The following is a 23,415-nucleotide window of genomic DNA, read 5'->3' as shown; positions in this document are numbered from 1 at the left end:
TTTACCCGATTTTATAAAAATAATATGCATATAATTATAGAAAATAAATTAATAAATAAATAAATTTCTATTTTAAATGTTTAATTCTTTTAAAAATTAAAACAAAATTTTTGAAAAATATTATTCTACCATTTTAAAATTAAAATTATATTTTTTAGCATTAAAAAATCTATAATTTATACTCAAATATATTTATTATCAGTGGTGAAAATCTTTTAAATTTTGTATCCAACTCAAATTGTTTTTGAACTTTCATAGTCAAAAAAATGTTTTTAGCGATCAAAATTAAAACATCAAGAAATTCTAAAAATAAATACAGTTTTAATTTTACAAAAGCAATCAAAAATTTAAAAATTGGAAAGAAGAAAAAAAATAGATACTTCATTTAATTAACTTGTATGTGATAATTTATATTTTTTTAATGTTAAAAATACCAATTTGATGATAAAGATAAACAAATCAAGCTATTTAAATTGGAATATTGCTTATTTTAGAACTCTAATAAATTTTCAATTTCATCATCAAAAATATTTTTTTTGACGAAATTGACACCATTACTACACTTTTTTCTCCCCTATTTATTATCTATCAATTTAATTCAATTTATATTTACAAAAAAAAATAAAATTTGGTTGAGATAAGTTGAATTGAATTAAAAGAGTATTTTAAAAATTATTGGATTTCTTCTCAATTTTGATTGATACTGTTATTTTAATTTCAAAAGAATTATTGAATATTGTTTTATTATTTCCATTTAATTATTAAAATTCTAATGACCTTTACTTAAATAATTAAATGAATGCTTAAAGCATAATAAAGTCTACTTATTATGAGAAGAAAATTATATTTTCTTTTTATTAGATATAAAATAAATTTTTAAGAAACTTTATTATTTAAATTATTATTTCATTTTTAAATATTTTTATTATTTATCTTACAAAAAAATATATTGGTATTGACTCAAGCAGTTATTTGTAAACATCAAAGAGATATCTTTTGAAATATCATTTAGTCTTCAATTTCTTAATTAATCGTAATTTAATGAATAATGTTTACTTTGCTTAAAATAAATTGAAATAAATACTTAGAATTCTTGGTTGATTGTTATTAATTTTAGGCCAATATTTTAATTACCATATGACGATAATGATGGAAATTTTATTAAGGCTTGTAAATATATTTGATGCTATTTGAATCGAAAATTAAAAAGAAATTACATATTTTCAACATGTAATGATAAACTTAAAATCCAACAATACCATCAAAAATATTAAAAATTTGTATTTATGTATGCGTAAAAAAATATATTAGAGAAAAATAAAAAAGTGGATGATTAATGCATACTATTGGAGAATCAAACAATTCAAGGCTAAACAATATTCTTTTATAATAATCACTAGTTTCTCGATTATAAATATTGTATTTACAGATTCTTACTAATACGCTTTGGTAAATTTCGGGAATTGATAAAATCTCTAAAAAAATTTAATAACAAAAAAAAGTCGAAAAAGTAAAAAATAATGAGTAAGTAAATAAGCATTATTTTAATTTTCGTTGGTCTATTTTGTGCTAGTTTTGCATAAAATTTTGATTTCAAGGATTAAATGAGAGCTGATAGATGTAAAATTGTTCAAAATAATCTTCTTAGACATACAGATAAGATGATTGATGCTTATGAAAAAGAATAGTACACTCGCAGTTTCATAGAAACAATTAAAATGAGTAAGCTCTTACCATTTGTAAATGATGAGTGTGATTTAACTCTTTCAAACTTCTAAGGAGCTGAAAGCCTTAATTCTTAATAAATTTTATCTTAAATTTACTAAATTGCTAAGAAAATAGCTGCTTCACGTCATAATACTTTTGCTTTAGTTTCATATGGTCGTGAACTTACTGAATACATCTAAGTTTTACATGATAAGGGTTTGGATGAATCTACATTGTTAAATACCTAAATCAATGAATAAGGAAAAAGAGAATCTGGTGCATGGAGCTGTGTAATTTGTGGTGCTTTACTTAAATTAGGACTTAACGATGCTATCTACAAAAAAGTTGATATTGCTGACTATATGACAAACCATTTCTGTAAGTTATTCCCTCAGTAATTAAATGGAACTTGTAATTAATTCCTTAAAATTGTTGGTCCTTATCTTGTAGAAGCTGCTGCTAACAAGTACAACTCAGATGTTATTTGCGCTAAGATTGGAGCATGTGAGGGCAAATATTTATAATGCCATATCAATGGTACATCCAATCCTGATCCTTAATCTAGCCAAATTGAAGAAATACTTAGCTAATTTAAGACTGACCAAGCTGTATTCCAATCTCCTTGGTAATGGATTGTTGAACTTTTTAACAATTTCGCTAATGACCATCTTCCTGTTGTTGACCTGGATAATGACGGTTTTTCAACTATCCCTACCTTGCGTGGCTACAATTGGAGAGGCTATGATTGCAATGACTTCCATAAAGACATACGTCCTGGTGTTAAAACATATGCAGGTGATCAAACTATTGATTACAACTGTAATGGAATATGGGGTGTTGACACTGTTTCTGGAAAGCCCTATAAAGAAGTTTTATGTGGCAACTCTGAATAATATGGTATTGTTACTATGGGAGACTCAGCAGGTGCTCATTTCGAAATCCCTCCTGCTTACTTAAATGTCACCCTTTGGAATGGTAATAAATAATTAAACAATTAATTCACCTTAAAAAATATTAGGTTTAAATTTATTTTGACTTACGAATTAATTAATTAGCTTATACTTATTAAATAGACTAGTTATTCAAAAAATTTTTATTAAATTTGATCTTCTGATAGTCTTTATATAAAATTTTACAAACAAAACAAAAGTGCGTTGTTTTTTGATTAAAATTCTAAAAAAATACTCAAAAAAAATTACACTTCCGAAACAATCAAAAATATAATAAAATAATATTTTTGTCTAATTAAATTAATTAATTAATATCTTACTTACTTTCTAAATTTTACCCCAAATTTATAAAATTATAATTTAATTTTATTTATACTTTTTTTTGTTTATTCTAATCTAATTTTTTTATTTATTTATCTAGAAAAACCATTTAGCGATATTTTGACTAGAATTGCAGACGAATTTGATCTTCCTCATAAGAGTGGAACAACTGGTTACGAATTCAATTAACCTTTTGTTAACAGTCTCTACAAGAAGCTTTTGGAGTAAAACAGATGTATTAGAAACGATTATTAAAATTTAGGTGTCAATGGTGCTATGAGTACTGACAGCTTAAAAAATATTAAGGCTATTCGTAGAAATCAAACAACTGATTATCCTCTTTGGATCGTTTTTGAATTGATTGGTAACGATGTTTGTGATCCTGCTCATTCTTTTGATGCTATGACTCCTCCTAATATTTTCAGAGAAAAAATACTTGAAATTTGGAATTATCTTGATACAGTTGTTCCAGCTGGATCTCATATGATTATTTGGGGTGTCGCTGATGGTAAAATTCTTTATGATACCTTAAAGAATAAGCTTGAACCTATCGGCATCACATATCCTAATTTCTATGATTATTTAAATTGCTTAGGAATTAGTCCTTGCTGGGGTTATATGAATTCCAATGCTACCACTAGAGACCTCACTGCTGACTGGGCAGCCTCTCTTAATTAAGTTTACAGAGATCTCTTAGCTGATCCCACCATTAAGTTCAATAATTTCGATTTAGTTTATTATGATCTTCCTATTCAATAAATTATCGATATGGCTATTGCAAATGGTTACACTGCTTAAGACATTATTGAACCAGTTGATGGATTCCATCCTAGTTAACTTGCTAATGATTATCTTGCCGATATCTTTTGGGCAAATATTAAGAGAGATCGTCCTGATTGGATCCCTTTAAAAAATCCTAAGAATAACTTAATTGATCAATTATTCGGTAGTCCCTTTGCAAACCAAAACACCGCTTAAGCTTTCTGACTACAAATATTTGACTTATATAAAAATAAAAAAATACGTTATTGAGTATTTAAAAATTTTAACAAATGAATAAATTTATTTTTTTAATGAAATTTATAGTAAATCTTTAATTTTACGTACAAATATTAAATAAATTTACAAAATAAATAAATAAATAATTAAACTATTAATTAAATTTTTTAATTTTTGAAAGAAATAAAAATATTTTTTTCAAACTTTTTATTAAATAAATTCATTTATTTATTTGATTTCATATTAATAACTCTTCTTCTATATTGCTAATACAAAAAATGATAATTAAAAATATATTTTTCTATAAATAAAAATAACAAATTTTACGTTATAATTGGTTTATAAGATCTGATATTTGATATAAAGTAGAATTGTAATACTACTTTTTATATTCATCATAAAATTTAAGGAATTCTTCTGGGTTAACATAACTACTGTCTTAAGTTTATAGTGTATGTTTAAACTAGAACTCTTGTTCATTTGAGTTATAAAGATTAATTATCTACAAAGATTTTTATATTATATCTTAAACCAATTAAGGTTTTTACTCATTTAAATTATATCTATTCAGCTTTAAATATGCAATAAATGTATTCATCTATCTATGATCATCAGTTTTTATAAAGCAAAAAGAGCAAATATTTTACAACTGGTTATCTGATATTTGAATGTTGGATTATATTAGGTTGCTAACAATACTTTCTATACTTTTGAAATATTAGTCATAATAGATACTATACTTTTAAGAAGATTCCATAATTACTTAGATTTCTGAAAGATATTTTATACATTCCGTGATAATTTGTTAATCATTTAAAATAGAATGCCTTTGAATTATAGACCTTATTTCTTCTACTAAATATAAATTGTATGCTGGTTATTTAGAATTCACTTTTTTCATATTTTCAAAATATTCTTCAATAATTTTTAATTTTTTCTTAGAAGTGCCTCTTAAATTAATAATATTTTATTCTAATTTTACATAAATAAAAAAAAAATCATTTTAAAATGAATCTTGAGTGAAAATTATCAAATTACTTTTCAATTTTAAGTTGCAAGAGTGAACATAGTAAGCTCTTTTTAATGATTTATCAATAGCAGGATCAATACCAATAAGTAATACTCCAGTTACTATACCAATACCAACTAGGGCACCTAAGCCATAACTGTAAAATCTCCTCTTTTCCTTTTATTCATTAACTTTTTTTAATTCTTCAATATTTTCATAAAAACCAAAAGTTTTCTAAAAATCAGTAAATTTATCTTCAACGAGCACTAAGTTTTTTTTCTACTCAAATGTCTCATAAGAGCTTTTATCGTCTTGATCTTTCATTAACAATACACTACTCTCCTCAATCTTTTGAGAAAATCTCATTTGCTGTTAATTGTATAAAGATTTAATTGAACATATTTGCTTTCTCTGCAAGTTTATTAATTATAAACATGATTTCATTTATTTAGTTGGTTTAAAAATATTAAAAATATAAATAAATAAATATCTAATAAAACCTTCTAGAAATAAAATTTTTTCAAATAATTGATATTGCTTATAAGCCCAATTAATAATATAAAAACGATAAGTTCAAAAGTAATTTTTTAGAAATATGAAATAATTTGAAGATTAATGCTATATTTATAAAGGTAAAATAACAAATAATGTATAGATATTAAATACAATTTAACTAAATTTTAGATTTTTAACCACAATCTTTTTAACGAATAACTAATTAACTAACTATAACTACTTTAAATATCTCGAGTATTATTTTATTTATCTATTTATTTATTTATTCACTCCAATTCTATAAATCTATAAATAATAATTGATAGGAATGTTAAAGATTGTTTTTTTATTTTGTATTAATAGATTATTCATCAGCAGAAAGCTCAATTTTAGCCTTACAGTAATGTTCCTATAATAACTTTGTTTATGTATACATTATACTTAATATATTCTTATTACAAACTAAGCTTAGTAATTTCCTAATTAAAAAAAAAAGAAATGAGCCTTAAGAAGTTAATAAAAAAATAAATGATTTACTCTTCTATTCATCTTTAGCAATTTTTACATTTTATCTGCCATTTCTATATAAAAGTGCAATATCTATCATTTACAATTCAGTTATTTTAGGATTTTTTTATTCTTAAAAAAAACTTACTTCTTTTTCACCTGACCTAAGTAAGACGCAATTTCTTTAATTCTAGGTTAAATTATCTTTTGCAAGCAACTCTTTGTCTTCCTTTTATTTTTTTTAAGTTAAATTAATTGTTTGTGCTTCGTTTGGTAAAATAATACTTTTAAAGTTGTGTTGTAGAGAGAAATCGAAGTTTAGCACATATTACTAATACGTACCCACATGTCTGTTTCATTCTAGATTGATATAGGAGGTGTTTTTTGGGGTTTATATCCAGATAAATTTTCACTATTTTCTGTTTGTTATTCGTGGAGACTTGAAAGCATCAGCAATTTAGAATTGTCTCTTATTAAAATAAATCTAAGATAGCTCATAAATTCAGAAACATTTTATTCTTGGTAGTTTTCTAATATTCTGTATACTTTAAATTCAGGAACATCTCCTCCCATCATTTCCTTTTTTCTTTCAATAGTAGGATCTTCAGCATCAAAGGTTAATCTCAAAGCTACTTCATTAGCATCATTGTCTAAATTTATGAAACCATAATTTAAGAAGAAACGGGAGTTACACTTTCTGCCATAAGAGTCATAAACTTACTCCCCTCTTGGAATATCTTCAAGAGCTTGAATTACAAATCCTTCCCTTTAATCATCGTATTACCAGGAGGTTTACTTAGGTCTTCTGTGATTAAGCATATCTTTTTTAAATATTTTTATAAATATTTTAATTTTATAATCGTTTTACCTGCGAGAGGGACGAAAGCATCAGTTTTTTATTCATTAATTTATAATCCAAAAACACGAGAAGAGGCTGTCATTCTTGCCCAGCAAAAATCTTCAAAAGTATATTCAGCAAATTCAGGAGCAACTGAACAAATATCATCATAATCTCTTTTTATATCTGCTTTTTTTTCTCTCACCTAATCTTTTAGAAATAAATTTTTTTCTATGCGTATTTAATTGATATTGATTCTTACTTTGAAATGGTGAGCCTTTTAACCAGCTCAGATCATCTTCTGAAAAAAATATTGGGAATTGATTATAATCACTAGGAAGTATATCTAAATAAGGTTTCCACTTTGATTCTTTATTTTTTCTCTCTTAAAGCAAGAAGGTGGACAAAAAGGAATGCTTTGGAGAAAGTAAATTAAGTTTAGCAGCAATAATTTTTTTTGCCACATCAGTTTCTTTAGCCATCTCTAATGTGATCAAATGAGACTTAGGTATAAATAATATCGTTTCTTTATTCTTTAATAAAAATAAAGTAAATAATTGTTGCTCGTATAAATAGTTAGATTGAAGAAAGCATCAGAATTTATAAATATAATAAGTGCGCAATTTATTTAGAATTATGAGAGGATAAAAATATTTTTTTGTTTTTAATAAATAATTATCTTCTTTACGTAAACTTTTCTTCTTGCATGAACTCCACGATAATTCTTGCTATACCACTGAAGTTTTAGATTATCAAACTCACTCTTGCCATCTAACAGCCAATTAATCATTGTATTATGATTAACTAATTCTGGATCATCTTCTGCAAGAATAAAATTCTTTATTTATTAAATTGAATATTTTGTTTTTAAAGCTAATTATTTGAAAAAAATTGCTACTTATTTCTATTCTTCTTCTGCCTTTTTAATTATATCTATTAACTACTAATTATCCTTTTCGATTTCTAAACCTTGTTTTGCAGATTTGATGCATTCCTTTTAAAATTACAATTTATTTCGTAAGTTTTAATTTCTAAAATCTAAAATTGCATTACTTCATGTTTATCTAATTCTAAATAAGCAGAAGCTTCTCTCAGATATCCTAAAGGATATTCTGGATTTAATTCCTTACACTTAATAGCATCTTACAGTGAAAGCTAATATTTTTCTATCAAAAAATAGGCTAATGATCTATTATGAAAATAAGCGTAGCATTAATCATCTAATTCAATTGCTTCAGTGTACAGTTCTATGGCTTTTTAATAATTTTCATTTTATAACGACTTGTTTCCCTATTCCTAATTATTAAGTATGAAAAAATGGTTATTTGTGCAAATGAGATGATGCAAAAATATTTTCTTTAATTGTTTGTTTTCAGTTTTATATAAATGTTCCATTTAATTAATTCAAACTAAAATCTGATGCGCACTCTTTTTTTAAGATTTAAAACGGTATGATTTATTTAATATCGTTCATTTTCAATAATTGTTTAATTCAATCTAACTTAGTTACTTTAAGCTTATCTGCTTATGCCCTTTTTGTTTCATCTTTCTTGGGCGATTTATTCTTTTTTTTTGGAGCCATCAGAATTAAAGTAGATTCGTTGTTAAATTTAAGTTTTTACTCTTTTCTTTTTGATAAGATTAAAATAAATATATAGAGTCTATTTTTAATTAATTAAAAATATTTATTTAATTTTATTTAAATTTTTTGTTAGTGCAAAAAATTATCTTTTTCAATAAACCTCGCACCATTTCTTTCTTAACATAAAGTTATCTTACATAGGATTAACTTTTTAAATGACTTTTAATATTAGATTCTAAGCAAATAAGAATATTTTAAAATCAAAAAATAAATAAATTTTATTATAAAAAATACTATCAAATTATTTATTTTTTACTTATCAATCTATTTTAAATTTAGCGTAAATCTTAATTAAACAAAGAAAATTAAAATATCTTCTTATCAGGATTGTTAATAGGCATAATCAGGAGTTTAATTTAAAAGGTTGGTAATACACACTCAACATAGTATTTATTTACTTTTAAGCAAAACAAATTAAAAATTACTTTCTCAAAATTAAATAAAAAAAGTATTTCTTTACAAATATAAAATTAGATTTAGAATAGGATAAGACTTTTAGGTTAATGGAAGATTTATCATTGGCAGCTTTGATTACCATATTAATTTTATTCATTCATACAATTACATCACATGTGATTGAGATTAAGAAAGTAAATACCATATCTACAAAAATCAATTTTGATTTATGCATAATTAAGTAGAGATTGATCTAAATTGTTTTTTTATATAGATAACTATTTTGCACGAATCAGCTGTTTCTATAGGATTGGGAGTCATCGTAGCCATTATCTTGAAAGCAGTAAATAATACATAATATAATAAAAGCAATCTTCAATCAAACAGAATAACTTTTTGCATTTTTTTTATTTGATTTATCGATAGCAAAATTAGGATCTAAATTTAAGCATAATTATAAAAATAGATTACTGGTACTGTAGTAGAATTTAACCATGGGATATTCTTCAATTTGATTTTACCTCCAATTATATTTGCAGGTGGTTTTAATTTAAGAAAAACATTGTTTTTTGAGAATTTTAGCGTAATTATGTATTATGGAATTATTGGAACTATTCTCTGCTTTATAATATTAGCCGCTTCTTCTCTTATGTTAATGTAAAGTGGATGGTTTTTTAATGGAAAGAATATAGATATATCAGATATGCTTTTATTCAGTGCCGTCTTATGTGCAACTGATACAGTTGCAGCTCTAAGCTTGGTAAAAGAGAGTTAATATCCCCAGCTCAACTCTGTTTTATTCGGTGAGGGTATAATAAACGATGCAATCTCTATTGTTATTTTTAGAAGTGTTAAGAACTTTATGATTGAAGCAAACAGCAATTTCAATGTTGGCACAATTTTCTTAATTTTATTGGATTTCTTCAAATTACTTATTTTAAGTGTAATTATGGGAGTGACAATAGGTTTATTAATATCCTATTTCTTTAAAAAATATTAATCATTCAATAACTACCCTCTTAGAGAAACAAGTATAATCATGCTTTCAGGATATTTCTCATATTTAATAGCTGAAATTGTTGGACTTTCAGGTAATTTAAGTTATTTTATTATGAAATATTCAAAACTAAGTTTTCAACATATTAATAAATATAAAAGCTAGTTAAGCTTTTTTATTTAAAGTATAAATTTATTTATAATCTAAGAATTAAAAATGTCTAAGATGATGTTTATTATTTTTTTAAAAATGCTTAGCAGTAAAAGTGATTTAACTAAAGTTTTTTCAGAATTTTTTTTTTAGATATAAATTAATTTTTATTTAAAATGTTTTAGTTTTTTAACTGTTTGGTGACTTACTTTTTAAGATGAACATTAATTGATTTTTTTATAATTTATAAATATTTCAAATTGAATTTTTATTTATAATTAGGAATTATTTCTCTTTTTTGCTGTGGTTTGGTGATGGGTCATTATGCATATTTAAATATATCTGAAGAATCGTAAAAAGGAACCCATTTAGCATTTGAGACAGTTGGATATTTAGCTGAAGCATTTGTCTTTGCATATTTAGGTAAATAAAGATTAAATATAAATATTTGTTTTATTTTTTTACTACTAAAATAAATAGGTATATCCTTAGTAAACATTAATTATGCAGACATAGAAATTGGATTTACAATTTGTATGATGTTTGCAGTAATGTTTGCAAGATGCTTTTCTGTATATAGTCTACCATGTCTACAAGCTGTCTTTAAAAAGTAGTCCAAGCTTAATTATAAATAATTATCTATGGTTTGGTATTCTGGTACTATAAGAGGTATAAATCTACCTATCTATTTTAATTCAAAAGTTATTATTTTTTACTTACAGTAAATTAAATATAAAATTTAGGAGCTATAGCATTTGGTTTAACTTTAATGATAGAAAGCAAAAATTTAAACGTTCTTTTGAATATTATTCTTTTGATAATTATTTATTCTACTATATTCTTGGGATCTCTGATGCAGCTATATGGAAAATGGATTGGCTTAGAGCCTGAAAGAAGCGAGTTTTTGGATGCGCATTTAAACATAGAAACATCTATAAAAACTAAAAGTATAAGCGATTACGGTGAAATCGGTTCCTATGGTTATAATACAAACAGTTTAAATAGGAAGTTTGATGTTAGTTAAAATTCTCCTATTAGGGTAAAATCAAACAATTATGGATCCTAATAATCATAATCAGAAAATCATAAAATGAGAGATAAACTTAAGCTTCTTGAGTAAAAATATGTTAAGCCAATATTTTAAAAAGGTAAAGAGGAAACAATAAAATCAATAGATTTGTAAGAATATAAAAACAATATTGATAAAATATCTAATTTGGATGAATATTGATTGATTGATAGTGCAAATTAAATTTATTGATCAGTCTTATTTTACATAATTGTTAAAATCACCACAAATTTTAATTAACTCAAAAAAAAACCCAAGATAAATAATTATTTAATACAATTATAGGAATAAAAAGTTAATATCCAAATAATTTATTTTAATTGAAAGGGAAAATTTTAATTTGAGTAAGAGACTATGATTTTTTCTTTGTATACAAAATTAAATTTTGACTTTACTTGTATGGAATTAATTCATTTACTTTTATTTCTTTATTTGTTTTATTTTGTTTGACTTTATATAGTAAAAAGTGTAATCAACTTTACTTCTTTGTTTAATATTCCTTTTATATATCTTATTAATGTTATAGCTAATTTTTATTTCAACAAAGCAAATAAACACTTCCTTTTTATTAATGAATTATCAAAAATATTATGATTTAGATTGTATTTATTAATATTTACAAACATATGAGTGATAATTAAAATAGAGAGTTACAAAGTAAAATTAGTATTTGATATTTATTTTATTTATTTTTTTTTTTTAGTATATACATAAATTAATATTTTTAGGATAAATAATAAACTAACTATTGATTTTAGTTAATTGAAGTAAGAAATTTTTAATTATTAGGATTATTCTCTTTTCATAGATCATATTTTATTATTGTATTAAGAAACCATTGATTTATTTCTAGGTCTAATCAATTGCTTTTGCTTTTAAAGCTATTTAAACTATTACTATTTTAAAATGCTATCTAAGAAAGCTATATCGTGCAAATCAGAAAACGCATTTTCCATATTTGGACGCAATTAAGGCATGTTGGGTGCCATTTAGGAATTGTAATAATTCATATTCTTCTTAAATTAGTCTACTTCTGTTATTTATTAAAAATTATGGTTAACAATAAGTCTAAAAAGTGGGAAAAAGATAAAAGGCAATTTTATCAAAAATTATTTTTAATAAATAAATCAATTAATTACTTTGACTAAGATTAATATGCATCAATCCAAGCATAGACTCTTATTCTTTCAGCTTAACTAATTAATCTCTATCTTTTTCCAATTCTTGTAATTTTAACTTTAATTAATTTTCCTCTTATTCTGCCCTTTTATGGTACTTTGATATTATACGGTCCATTATTTTATTTTGCTCTTCTAGTAACTGTACTACTCTTTCTTAATCTTTTTATCTTTTCTAATTTGCTCTATGGTAAAGTTAATGTGTGTAAGTGTTAGGATCTGTAACTATTCTCATATTTGAAAGAGGAATATTGCTTCTAACTTGATAAGCTTTCAAAGGATTTTTATGATCATAAATATTTCTTGAAGGGTGATGTATTGATATGCTGCTTGGATCATACAATTTATCTTCAATTTTTTAATTATCGTAATGCTCATCATAATGAAATTTATTGGGAGTAGACCCTTTTTTTAACCTTTCTATAAGCATTCTTTTTTTCCTATTAACTTCTTCCTATGTATAATTAGATTCTTTAAACGAAAGTGCTCCATTCTCTTCACTAATATCTTCATTTATATAAGGAAGTGATCCTTTAGGTTTCTGATTTTCAATAGACTAAATTCTTTTTCTGATGTAACTTTAACAATGATTAAATTTATGATTTAGAGAATGTTTTCTTTCAATAGCATTATTGTTCTCCTAATCATCTCCGTTTTCTAATTCTACCTAGCTGACATGCTCAGAAAAAGAACTATTATTTTTAGATATTCTAAATTTTTAATTTGTTGCCTTAAAAGGGGATTATTCATTTAAACTGAGAGAAAAATTCTCTTTATTTAAAAATTAGGAGTTTCTAACTTTTTCAAGCAAAGGTGATGCAAGATTCGTTTCTGGGCTTAAAAAAGGTGTTCTTTAATTCGTGATAGTCGTATTTATATCACTAAAACCACCATTACTTGTTGTAGAAAAATCAACAGAATGATTAAATTTTGTATTGTTTTACAAAGAATTCTTTTAAAAATCACCATAAACATTTTAATTTTTAGATAGAAGCATAGAACTATTTTTACGATAGCTTGATTATTTATTATGAGTTTAATCACTATGAGCCCCTTCATTGCTTGAAATAGAATTTTATTTTACAAAATTAATTTATGTGCTATAGGATTGATAAAAATTATTTTTTTAAAAATTTATGTCATTAAATTCTTTTTGGTTCACATTAGCTTTACTTTAATAAAGAGGCATTAACTAAATAGATTAGCTTGCTTTTTGTTAGAAAGAATCTAAATTCGAATCGTTTTTTTATATATAATGCGTTTGCATTCTCTAATTTTACTCTACACTGCTCAAGCTTAAATTTTAATCTTTTGCATATTAAAAAGGTTCGCTACTCTAATTTGATTAAGGAGTTTATCTATTGAGCTTTAGGATACCCTTATTAGCTCCTTACTTATTTTAGTAATTAGGAAGAGGTGTTTATGGCTCCTTTTTATTCTAAAATTAAGTATTTTCATTTGATAATTTTGGAGAAACCGTTTCGCGTTTATTCTAATCAGAGTCAGAGCCAGTGTATATGAAGACTTTTTTGACTTTATTGCTTGATTGATTTGTATTTAAGTTTGGCGAATAATCATTCACACTTTTTTCTCTATTTTGACGACTTAATCTTTCAGGGCTATTATAATTTAGCTTTATTTATCTCATTTCACTTGTATCGTTTGAATTAGTAACATCAAGATTAAAAGATTTATTCCCTGGTGAGTTAAAATGTTGCTAATTTTAGTTGTTAGTTTTTAACAAGCTTGTCATAAACTATCACTATTTATTTATGATTTTTATTTTTACACAGTTTGCTTTACTATAAGGATTAACTTAGAAATATTTATTAAGATTATTATTGATTATTAAATTATCAAAGTATTTTTTTTCTAAAAGTTTATTTGCTCTCAAATGAAAAAAGGTTTTTAATATTTCTTACATTTACAAAAAGACAATATTTTCTTTGGTTATCAACATAGATATAAATTAAAAAGCGATGGAATTCCTCTATTTTATTAGAACCAATAAAATTACATACTTGTATATTGCTGATTATTCCAATTATAAAATTATACTTTTATTAGAACATAAAAGAGATCCCAATACGCAATTACTTATTGACCTCATTTTATCATAAAAAAATAATTTTTAAAATATGATAAATTTATTGAAATCTCCTTTCTTTTTCATTTTTAATCTTTCATGAATACAATCTTTTATCCATACTTAGTAAAAAATTATGTAATTTTAAAAAAGAACTGTAAGTTTAAAAGACCCTTAATCGCAAAGCAGGGGAAAAGTTGAATTAATTATATTGTAAATGCAACAGGCTATAATCACATTTCCAGTCAATATTTTTTAAATTTAATTTCAACCACTCAAAAAATCAAAAAAATGGATGGCCTTTGTCTTAATTTAAATTAATAATTTTCCTTTATAGTTAAGCCGCATACTGTTTACTTTTTTTATTCACTTTCTTTCATTGAAAAAAGAGTATTAGCTAAATTATTTTTACTATGACAATTTATAAATCATTCATTTTATAGCTTTAACTTTTACATTTTTAAACAAATCCATGAACATAATTGATAATTTATTTCTATTAGTTAAATAATTTTATATAAATAAAATCTAAAGCGAAATCGTTACAAAAAAATATTTTCTCTTTATTAATTCTTTCTATAAAATTAGAAAATTCAGTTACATCTTTCTATTCAATTTATCAAAAAATTGTAAATAAATATTTTGATTTCTCTAATTTAATTTCTATAAGATTTGCAAATAAAGATTTATGGATGTGTTTGATTTTATAAACTCTTTCAAAATCAAGCAAAATCACGCACCCACTTACTTATATTTCAATAAAATAAAAATTACAATTATCAAATCGATTTTTTGTAAGGATTTCTTATAAAATTAAAAAATATAATATTTTGAAATCATACTTTGCGAATTTAAATGAAATTAATTATTAAATTTAATTAGAAGATTATTAAAATGAAAAATAAATAAATTATAAAGTAGAATAAAGATTTTCATAGAAAAAATATTCTTTGTTTCTATTTGGAATTTAGAACATTTGTTTTTTAATCAAAATATTTAATTAAAATTTGAGATTTAAAAAAAATTAAAATAAAAAGATATACCTATTAAGCATAAATTGAAATGGATTTAAAATAAGTAGAATAGATTAAAGAATAAGGAAATAGTTTATTTAAATAGAAAGATCTAAAAAGTGCAGCAATAGCTTTCTAAAATGGAGTCGATTTGATTGAAAAATCTGGTTAGAACGTCTCTGATAATAAAGATTTAAAAACTCTTTACTTACAATTATCCACAAACCTTGCCTTGTGCCATTTAAATTAAAATTAACATTTTGAAGCAATTTAAATATGTAATAAAGTACTTAAAATTGATCCAGATAATACAAAGGCTTTGTATAGAAGGGCATTGTCTAATAAAGCATAAGCCGAGAGTTAATTATATAGCGATCCAAAGGATTTAGAAAGTTTAAGAATAAAAGATGGATTATTTTCACAGGCTAGAGCTGATTTAGAAAAGCTAAATACTCTTGAGGAAAATAAAGCAGTAAAATAAGAATTATCATACATCGTAAAAGAATCAGTTAAGATAAAGATCGCATTAAAAAATTTGGATCCTACCTATCAAAATGAAAAGAAAAAGCAAGAAGTAGAAGAAGAGAAGCAAAATTAGGATAAAGATTCAGATATCTAAGAAGTTGTAATTAATAAAAGCAAGAAGAATAATGAAAATTTGAAAATATCTTAAAACTTTACATTGCAGGAGCTTAACGAAGTAACAAAGAATGCCTTTGATAAGATGGCTGGTAAAATTTATTCTAAAAATATGATTCAAAAATTTAAAATTTTTTTAAAGAATAAATTTTAAGTAGAAAAGAAAATCCATAAAATACCTTTTAATACGAATAAGAGTTTGATACATTTAAAAAGCACTCTGACAAGCTTTATCTTTACATAAAAAAGCTTCCAACTGATATTTATAAAAAGGTTTTCTCAAAAAAAGATTATCCACCAACTTATCTTTTACTCATATTAGATGCAATTAACAAGCACTCGAAATAAGAGTAAGAATAAATTTTAATGTTCAATAAGATAATTTATTTAATATTTAATATAAATTAGAGATTATCCTTTACTTGTTGAAGTTTTTCAAAATATCAAAGACACCTATAAATTTAACATGTGTCTCATGCAAATTACAAAAGATGAAAAGAAAAGTATTTATTTTAATAATTTTTATTTCTTTGATATAATTTTTTAAAATAGGTTTTTCAAATCTTTTTAAAACAATTGGGGCACCAGAAGATCTATTTAAATCTTATAAACTTTTATGAAAAATAATTTTAAGCATCGTATATATTCTTTTTCGTAAACATATCTTAGAAAATATTTAGCCCAGATTATTCATTTATTCATTTAATTACAATTCAAAAATTAAAATTTTAAAATAGTGTGTTTGTTTTTTTGTCTTTTTCTTAAAAGTGTTTAATTGGTTTATATATTAAATTCATCATATAAATAAATATTTAAATTCATTTATCGATCTTCTTAGGTATAATTATATTTGTTAAACTGATAATAAATTTAAATTTTGTTAATTTATTTAATTTTAATCTAAATTCATATTAAACGTAAATAATAAAAATTTTAAAGCTAAAATCTTGTGTATTTAAATGTTTTATAATCTAATATTGTTTAAAAATTTTGTTATTTGTTAATTTAAAATATTTTATTTCATTTTTTAAAATTTTATTCAAATATTGTATGAACCTGTCTACCTCTACTGGTAATTTATAGGATATTGATTGAATAATAAATAATTAAGATCAAATTTATTTTATAGGATAATTGAAGTTTTAAAGATTATTCCTACCTGCTGTTTAATATTGTAAAACAATTTAGAATTTATTTCTTACTAAAATATAAAATATGTAATGACATACTTGATATATTCATATATATTATTGATTTCATTTGTGCTTAAATTTTTTATTTCTTTTGCCTTCAAATCCAGCTCTCTATCTTTAATCTTTATTTTTGTTTCCCTTAATGTTAGCCTTGTTGTTATTCTATTAGTGTTACTTTTGTTAAGCGTGTTGCTTCTTTTGATCTTTATTCTTGAAATTCTTATTGTTATTGTTATTTTACTTTTCAGCAGCTTGATTATTTTAATTGCCTCCCTTTCCAGTTTAAGCACCTTTATTGTCGTCTTTGTTATTTTGGTTCTTCTTTTATTGCTTTTGAGTGTTCTACTATTTCACCTTCTCCTTTTAGATAGCTTTTTTTATCTTTTCAGGATTCTTAGAGGAGTGTTTCTCTCTCTACTCTTTAATCTTGTTTTATAACTTTTACCTCAATTCATTAATTGTAGGACCTGAATTTTCTTCTTTTGATTATTGTGATTTGTTTGCCTTTTGAGAGTTTTTGTTATTTTTTTGATTTTATTAAGATTAATTATTAACAGAAGGATCTTGCTTATTCTTTTTGTTTTTTTTTTGATTTTCATTACCACTTTCATTCAACCTTGTTAGATCAGCAGGGAAATGCTTTATAAAAGTATAAAACTCCTTATAAACTTCCATTTTTATTTAGAAAAGATTAAGATATCGTGTTTTTATATATTATAAAAAATATGATGTTTGTATTGATTTTTATCCTTAACTAAAATTAAATTAATTGCTTTTAATGTTTATAGAGATATGAGAATATATATTTGATTTTGTTATCTCAAAATTTTTTTAATATAAATAATTTAATCACTAATAACCTTTGTCATAAATAAAAAAAATAATCATCAAAAAATATATTAGCTATTTCTGTACAGATAGATAACATTTTTAAATATTTAAAGTCTAATTAATTAATATTTTCAGTAAAATAAATCTAATTTTAATAATATTTTTTTCTCTTCAAAATCTCAAAAAAAAAACTATTTCAAAAAATGAATTGTTTTTTGCTCAAAATTATTCTTTAATTTTTACAACATTTATTTAAAGCTAAAAAAATAAAGAATATTTAATTTTTTTTAATGAAAAATAATTTTTTAATAAATAATTTAGAAATATTTTTGAAATAACTTGAGACATATTTGCTAAAATTTTAACAGCTCGTAAATAATTTTATGAAAATGTAAAAATAAATTTGAATATAACAAACAAACAAATAAATCATGATTTTGTTTGGGTGATGTTTTTTATTCAATTTATATTAAGATATTAATATATATATTATATGTTAATGGACAACCAATCCAAATTTTCATAGTTCTTTAAAAGATTTTCTAATAAAAATCGTTCATTTATTTTTTAAAGCTTATAGCTAAGTGTATTGTTAGATTTCTAACTAATTAATTTATTGATTTATTTTAAATACTAACTTCAAAATACAGTAAGTAAAAAATAATAAAAGTAATTTGAAATTAAATTATTTAGCATTATAGATATATAGATAGAAGTAGCTATGGATTAACAAGATATCTATCATAAAGAAAAGAATAAAAACTTTAATAAAGATACAGGCAAAGGATAAGTTAACATATAAAATTGGATTGCTTAATAAACCGAAAATGTTAAATTGAATTAGCATTAGTAAAAAGAGAGCGGCAGTTGGCATCAATAATAACAAAATAACTTTTAATAACAATAAGGATTTAGATTAAATCTTATTCAGAATTAACAGCAAAATAGGGAAAATGGATAATTTTAAAATTATTAATAGAGTAGAGGTTAGGCATAAAATCCAATCAAAATAAGTAATTTTTAGGAAGATTAATTGCACTCATTCTAAAAGGATTAATTTGGGACCTTCAATTAAAAATTGAATAACATCAATTTAGAAAATATAGAAGAATTTAAAGGAAGCAATAATCGTTTTGGACAAGATTAAAATAACTTTTATGATCTTTAAGAAGAATATGAAATGTAAGAATAAAATGAGGATGAATAAAATGACAATTAAAATATGTAAAACTTTCAAAATAATTAATAATTGCGCTTTAATTAAAGTAATAAACATTATCAATTGGGAGAGCTGTTATAATCTCATGATAACCTTTTGTAAAGCGACAAAAAGAATCGCTTATAAATTTAAAGATAAGATTAAGAAATTTAAAAAAATAAAAACCCTGTACCATAGCTAAGCATGTCGTATGAGAGAAGTATTCAGTAAAAATTATAGTAAGAAATGTAAGCTTAACTCCAGCAGCAATAATAAAAAATGTAGGTTTCTGATTAATAAAATTCTAGTCAAGAAATAAGCTATTGTTAGGAATAAAAAGTTAAAATCATTGAAAAATAATTCTAAAAGTCTGTTCCAAATAAAATATATACATTTCCAAGAAGATTTTCTGATTCAGAAGATTATGACTCAGAAGGAAGTTCTTCTTTTGAATCTCTTGAAGGTGTTACTGAATATGATCTAAATTCATAGAATTTGCCTAAGGTATAAAGAGTTTAAAATTTTAATTAACTAAATCAAACAGCTAATAGGGAATTAGATAATCTTTAAAAATCTTTTCAAAATAGTATTTTTAGTATAATTAACAACTAAATAACTTCCAACCAACCACCTAATTAGTAAAAAAATAATTATATTAATTTTTTAAGCTTGAGTAATTTACCAAGTGATTAAACGAATGGATTAGATAATTTTACTTCTGATGGAGGCGATAAAACTAATTTACAAAGCGATTAAATAAATGAACTCGATAATTTTGCTTCAGCTGGTTAAGAAGCCATTAGCAATTCATAAAAAAAAAATTTCAAACAAGACTTAACTAATTTCAATAAAACTTCTAAACTAAACTAATAAGCTAATGACATGAAAATGAAAATATAAGATTAATTTGTGGATTAGAAATAAGCTTAAGTGATGAAAAAGATCTTAAAAGAGGGAAAGGTTAAATTTTAAAACACCAACGACTAATAAAAGAATAGATAAGTAGCTAGTAGTTAAGGTAATAAAACAACCAAATAAACAAATGAAGAAAAATATAATTAAAATAATTTCAAACAATAAGCATAACCACTTACAATAGAAGATTATTATTTTGATGAAGATGATGAAGATGATTAAAGCTAAGTTAACAATAAGTATAACTAGCATAATAATAAAGATGATGAAGATTTTGGTCGTAATACAGATCATATTTAAACTTTAGGTGAATATGATAGAAGATTAAAGACGGAAGGAAATGATTTGAATTACGATGATGATAATGCATCTGAGGCTGCTCATAAACTTTATGATAATAATGACAGTGAAATATCTGAAGATGTAGTTATAATACCACTGTCATCAAATTAGGGTTAAATTTAAAATGGCTCTTAGTAATAACTAACTTCAAGTAACTATTCTAAGCAAATTGCCTAAGATTAAATTAAATAAAATGATGTTAACTTTGAGTAGCATAAATAAATTTTAGATTTTTCTAAATAAAAATAGATATAAAATAACAATGCTTCTGCTATTTCAGCTAACCTTATAAGCACAAATAACAATAGCAATAAAAATTTTAATTTAGTAAATGGGGGAGTTATTTCAACTAATTCTTAAGCTAGCAACACATACCACAGTATGAATTCATAGTAAAATAACTATATTGATAACATAGCTCCACCAGCAGTTAAATAAGCATAATAGCAGCAGTAATAGTAAGAAATAAATGATTTTAATTAATTTACCACAAAGTAAAATATTTAAAGACCAAGTTCATCTATTTAAGGTAGTAATTCAAACAACCTCACATAAACTTAAAAGAAAAACAAAGTAATTAAAAATTAAAAAAAAAATTTTTTTATTTAAAAAATTTGAAAAATAATTTATTTATTTATTGTTTAATAATAAAAATAGTAACAATAACGCTTAATGGAGACTTTGAAAATGAATTTTAATAATTATAGCTTATTTAATAATCAAGTTTAAAATTTTTCTTAACAAAAATAATTTACAAAGACTCTATCTAAATCTAAAGAGAGTGTATCTGCCTCAATGAATTGCAATACCATTTCAGATTTGATAAAGAAAAAAGATATATCAAAGACAACAAAAAAATTACCAGCAAATTAACAATAAATAGTCAATAAACAAAGGGAAACACCAACATAAAATTCTAAGTAGAGGCAAACAGTTTATACATCTATAGGATCCATGAATAATTATAGTTTAATTTAAGACTAGTAAACTAGTGTAGAATCAGGAAATTAACATGGAAATAATAATAGTAACTTTATAGATATTTCTTAAAATCCACTTCCTTCAAAGGTAGTAAAAAGAACAGGCTCATAAGCAAGAGACTCAAAGCTAAGAAATCATAGACTTAAAACAGACAGCAGTAATCCTACATTTTAGGCTACAAACTAAACAACTTCAAATATCAACAATCATAACCACTCAAAGGTTGAAAAAAGTAGAGAAAGGACAACTTCTGCCTCAAAAAAGAAAGTAGCAATTACTAATTACTCCACAAATCAGTAAAATATTTTATTAATAATTAATTAATTAAATTTTATGTTTTTTTATAATTTAAATAATTAATTAGGTAATCAAAATCAACAAACTAAGTAGATAAATTTAAAAAAGATGTGTTAATTTAAAAAAGTAATACATAAAAAATAGAAAAAACTCCAATTAGAAATAAAGTTATTGAATAAAACTCTAATAAAAATACAGGTTCTAAGAAGACTAATATAAGTAATGGTTAATTTCATTAGCAAAATTAATCTAATATCATAGTCAATCAACCTGCTTAACAGCTCCTATAATACGCAGCAAAATAATAATAAAAATAAAATTAAATAGCATAGCACAACATGATTCATAAGTATTCTTCTAGTCCAGATAGTTATGCAACAGCTGCTGCAAATAATTATCTAAATTTCTAATAAAATCCATAGAATGTTTAGTAACTACAAAGTAATATGAATATTTAAACATAGCAATAATAAAATTTGAACTAAACCTAACAAAGCAACCAATAAATTTTCTAATAAACAATAAATTAAATTTAATAATAAGGGGCGATTAGAGAAAATTGGTCTCCTCAGTAAAAAAATATGAATTAACATTTACAATAGTAATTATAGTAGTAACAATAAATATAATAATAGCATATACTTTAAAATCCAATAATAATCTAACATTTCTAATAAAATTTAAATAATCCATAATAATTAAGTTAAAGTATATAATCTCATCAAAATTAGATATAATAAATTTTGTAAAATGCTCAAATCAACTTAGCTAAATAGCAATAATAATAATAATAATAACAACAACACCAGCAATAATAGTTAAATCAAAAATAAAACATCTATTTAAGGAAAGCCTCTCCAAATTAAATTATTGACCATAATCACATTACTCAGAATAAGCTTTATTAATAAGCTAAGTCTAGTCTTGCGAAATTCCGCAATGAAGATGATACTCCTAAGTAAATTACAAAATCATAAGTTTTAAATTAAGGAGGTAATAAATTAGTCAAAAAATCTGTACTAACAAGTAGCATTGATAAGTCTTCAAAAGATAAAAAAAGAGTTTCAGAAAAAATCTAGGATAAATTAAAAACCAGAATAAAAACAGAACCTGCTGATTATGATGATTAATCTTTTATATTTAGCAGCAATAGAAATAATAGTAGCAAACCTCATATTTCACCCTAATTAAATTCCTTTTTACTACAAGATGCAAGTTCAAAAGGAGACATCACAAAAAATATTAATCTGTAATTATTTAATTTCTTATTGAGTTTTTATTTAATATTCATATAATATATTTAATTAAAAAGTTCTTAAATACGGGCAAATAAAAGTACTACCAGAACAAGAAACAAATAGACAGAAAAAACAAAAAATTATGAAAATAAAATTAGTAGAGGAGAATCAAGTGCTGAAATAGAATAATAATGAGTTTTTATATAATTTAGAGTTTGACATTTTATTAAATAAAATTATTAACAATGTTAAATTAAATATTATTACAAATAATTTTAATCATTTATTTATTAATTTTTATATTGTAAATAAATAAACCCTAAAAAAAAAATCAAAAATAACTTAATATGCCATAATTAAATCGATTACTAATAATAGCACTTTTATTCTTCATATTATCAATTTAAAGATTTGTAAATATATT

General features: G+C 23.2%; 8 protein-coding genes across 8 annotated transcripts; 4 read left to right on the top strand and 4 right to left on the bottom strand. All coding sequences in view use genetic code 6, as the record gives it.

The window, feature by feature from the left end:
- The first annotated feature begins 1,466 nt into the window (after positions 1-1,466).
- Positions 1,467-4,087, top strand: TTHERM_00563920 (GDSL-like lipase/acylhydrolase). The gene is made up of 2 exons (XM_001021991.2): positions 1,467-2,682; positions 3,079-4,087. Exons 1-2 carry the CDS (start codon positions 1,521-1,523, stop codon positions 3,963-3,965), a joined length of 2,049 nt encoding a protein of 682 aa, XP_001021991.1. The 5' UTR covers positions 1,467-1,520; the 3' UTR covers positions 3,966-4,087.
- A 128-nt stretch (positions 4,088-4,215) lies between these two features.
- TTHERM_00563910 (transmembrane protein, putative) lies at positions 4,216-5,430 on the bottom strand (the record flags this gene model as incomplete). The annotated part of the gene is made up of 2 exons (XM_001021990.2): positions 4,216-4,949; positions 5,016-5,430. 2 exons carry the CDS (start codon positions 5,428-5,430, stop codon positions 4,216-4,218), a joined length of 1,149 nt encoding a protein of 382 aa, XP_001021990.2.
- A 129-nt stretch (positions 5,431-5,559) lies between these two features.
- Positions 5,560-8,408, bottom strand: TTHERM_00563900 (SET domain protein; the record flags this gene model as incomplete). Its single annotated transcript, XM_001021989.3, has 9 exons — positions 5,560-5,960; positions 6,019-6,217; positions 6,274-6,809; positions 6,857-7,036; positions 7,089-7,359; positions 7,515-7,664; positions 7,725-7,820; positions 7,880-8,122; positions 8,337-8,408. The coding sequence occupies 9 exons, from the start codon at positions 8,406-8,408 to the stop codon at positions 5,560-5,562; spliced, it is 2,148 nt and encodes a 715-aa protein (XP_001021989.3).
- Positions 8,409-8,971: 563 nt separating this feature from the next.
- TTHERM_00563890 (sodium/hydrogen exchanger family protein) lies at positions 8,972-11,242 on the top strand (the record flags this gene model as incomplete). The annotated part of the gene is made up of 6 exons (XM_001021988.3): positions 8,972-9,058; positions 9,139-9,207; positions 9,331-9,955; positions 10,294-10,434; positions 10,492-10,680; positions 10,755-11,242. The coding sequence occupies 6 exons, from the start codon at positions 8,972-8,974 to the stop codon at positions 11,240-11,242; spliced, it is 1,599 nt and encodes a 532-aa protein (XP_001021988.2).
- A 647-nt stretch (positions 11,243-11,889) lies between these two features.
- On the bottom strand, positions 11,890-14,011 carry TTHERM_00563880 (endo-1,4-beta-xylanase xylA, putative; the record flags this gene model as incomplete). Its single annotated transcript, XM_001021987.1, has 2 exons — positions 11,890-12,113; positions 12,220-14,011. 2 exons carry the CDS (start codon positions 14,009-14,011, stop codon positions 11,890-11,892), a joined length of 2,016 nt encoding a protein of 671 aa, XP_001021987.1.
- Positions 14,012-15,406: 1,395 nt separating this feature from the next.
- On the top strand, positions 15,407-16,616 carry TTHERM_00563870 (tetratricopeptide repeat protein; the record flags this gene model as incomplete). Its single annotated transcript, XM_001021986.1, has 4 exons — positions 15,407-16,088; positions 16,139-16,346; positions 16,405-16,499; positions 16,549-16,616. The coding sequence occupies 4 exons, from the start codon at positions 15,407-15,409 to the stop codon at positions 16,614-16,616; spliced, it is 1,053 nt and encodes a 350-aa protein (XP_001021986.1).
- A 636-nt stretch (positions 16,617-17,252) lies between these two features.
- TTHERM_00563860 (hypothetical protein) lies at positions 17,253-17,864 on the bottom strand (the record flags this gene model as incomplete). Its single annotated transcript, XM_001021985.3, has 1 exon — positions 17,253-17,864. The coding sequence occupies one exon, from the start codon at positions 17,862-17,864 to the stop codon at positions 17,253-17,255; it is 612 nt and encodes a 203-aa protein (XP_001021985.3).
- A 796-nt stretch (positions 17,865-18,660) lies between these two features.
- TTHERM_00563850 (hypothetical protein) lies at positions 18,661-23,186 on the top strand (the record flags this gene model as incomplete). Its single annotated transcript, XM_001021984.2, has 4 exons — positions 18,661-21,048; positions 21,133-21,752; positions 21,821-23,002; positions 23,066-23,186. The coding sequence occupies exons 1-4, from the start codon at positions 18,742-18,744 to the stop codon at positions 23,184-23,186; spliced, it is 4,230 nt and encodes a 1,409-aa protein (XP_001021984.2). The 5' UTR covers positions 18,661-18,741.
- Between the last annotated feature and the right edge of the window lie 229 nt (positions 23,187-23,415).

Source organism: Tetrahymena thermophila, assembly GCF_000189635.1.
Source record: "Tetrahymena thermophila SB210 genomic scaffold scf_8254495, whole genome shotgun sequence".
Classification (NCBI taxonomy): Eukaryota; Ciliophora; class Oligohymenophorea; order Hymenostomatida; family Tetrahymenidae; genus Tetrahymena; species Tetrahymena thermophila.
This window is presented reverse-complemented; position numbering and strand designations above follow the sequence as displayed.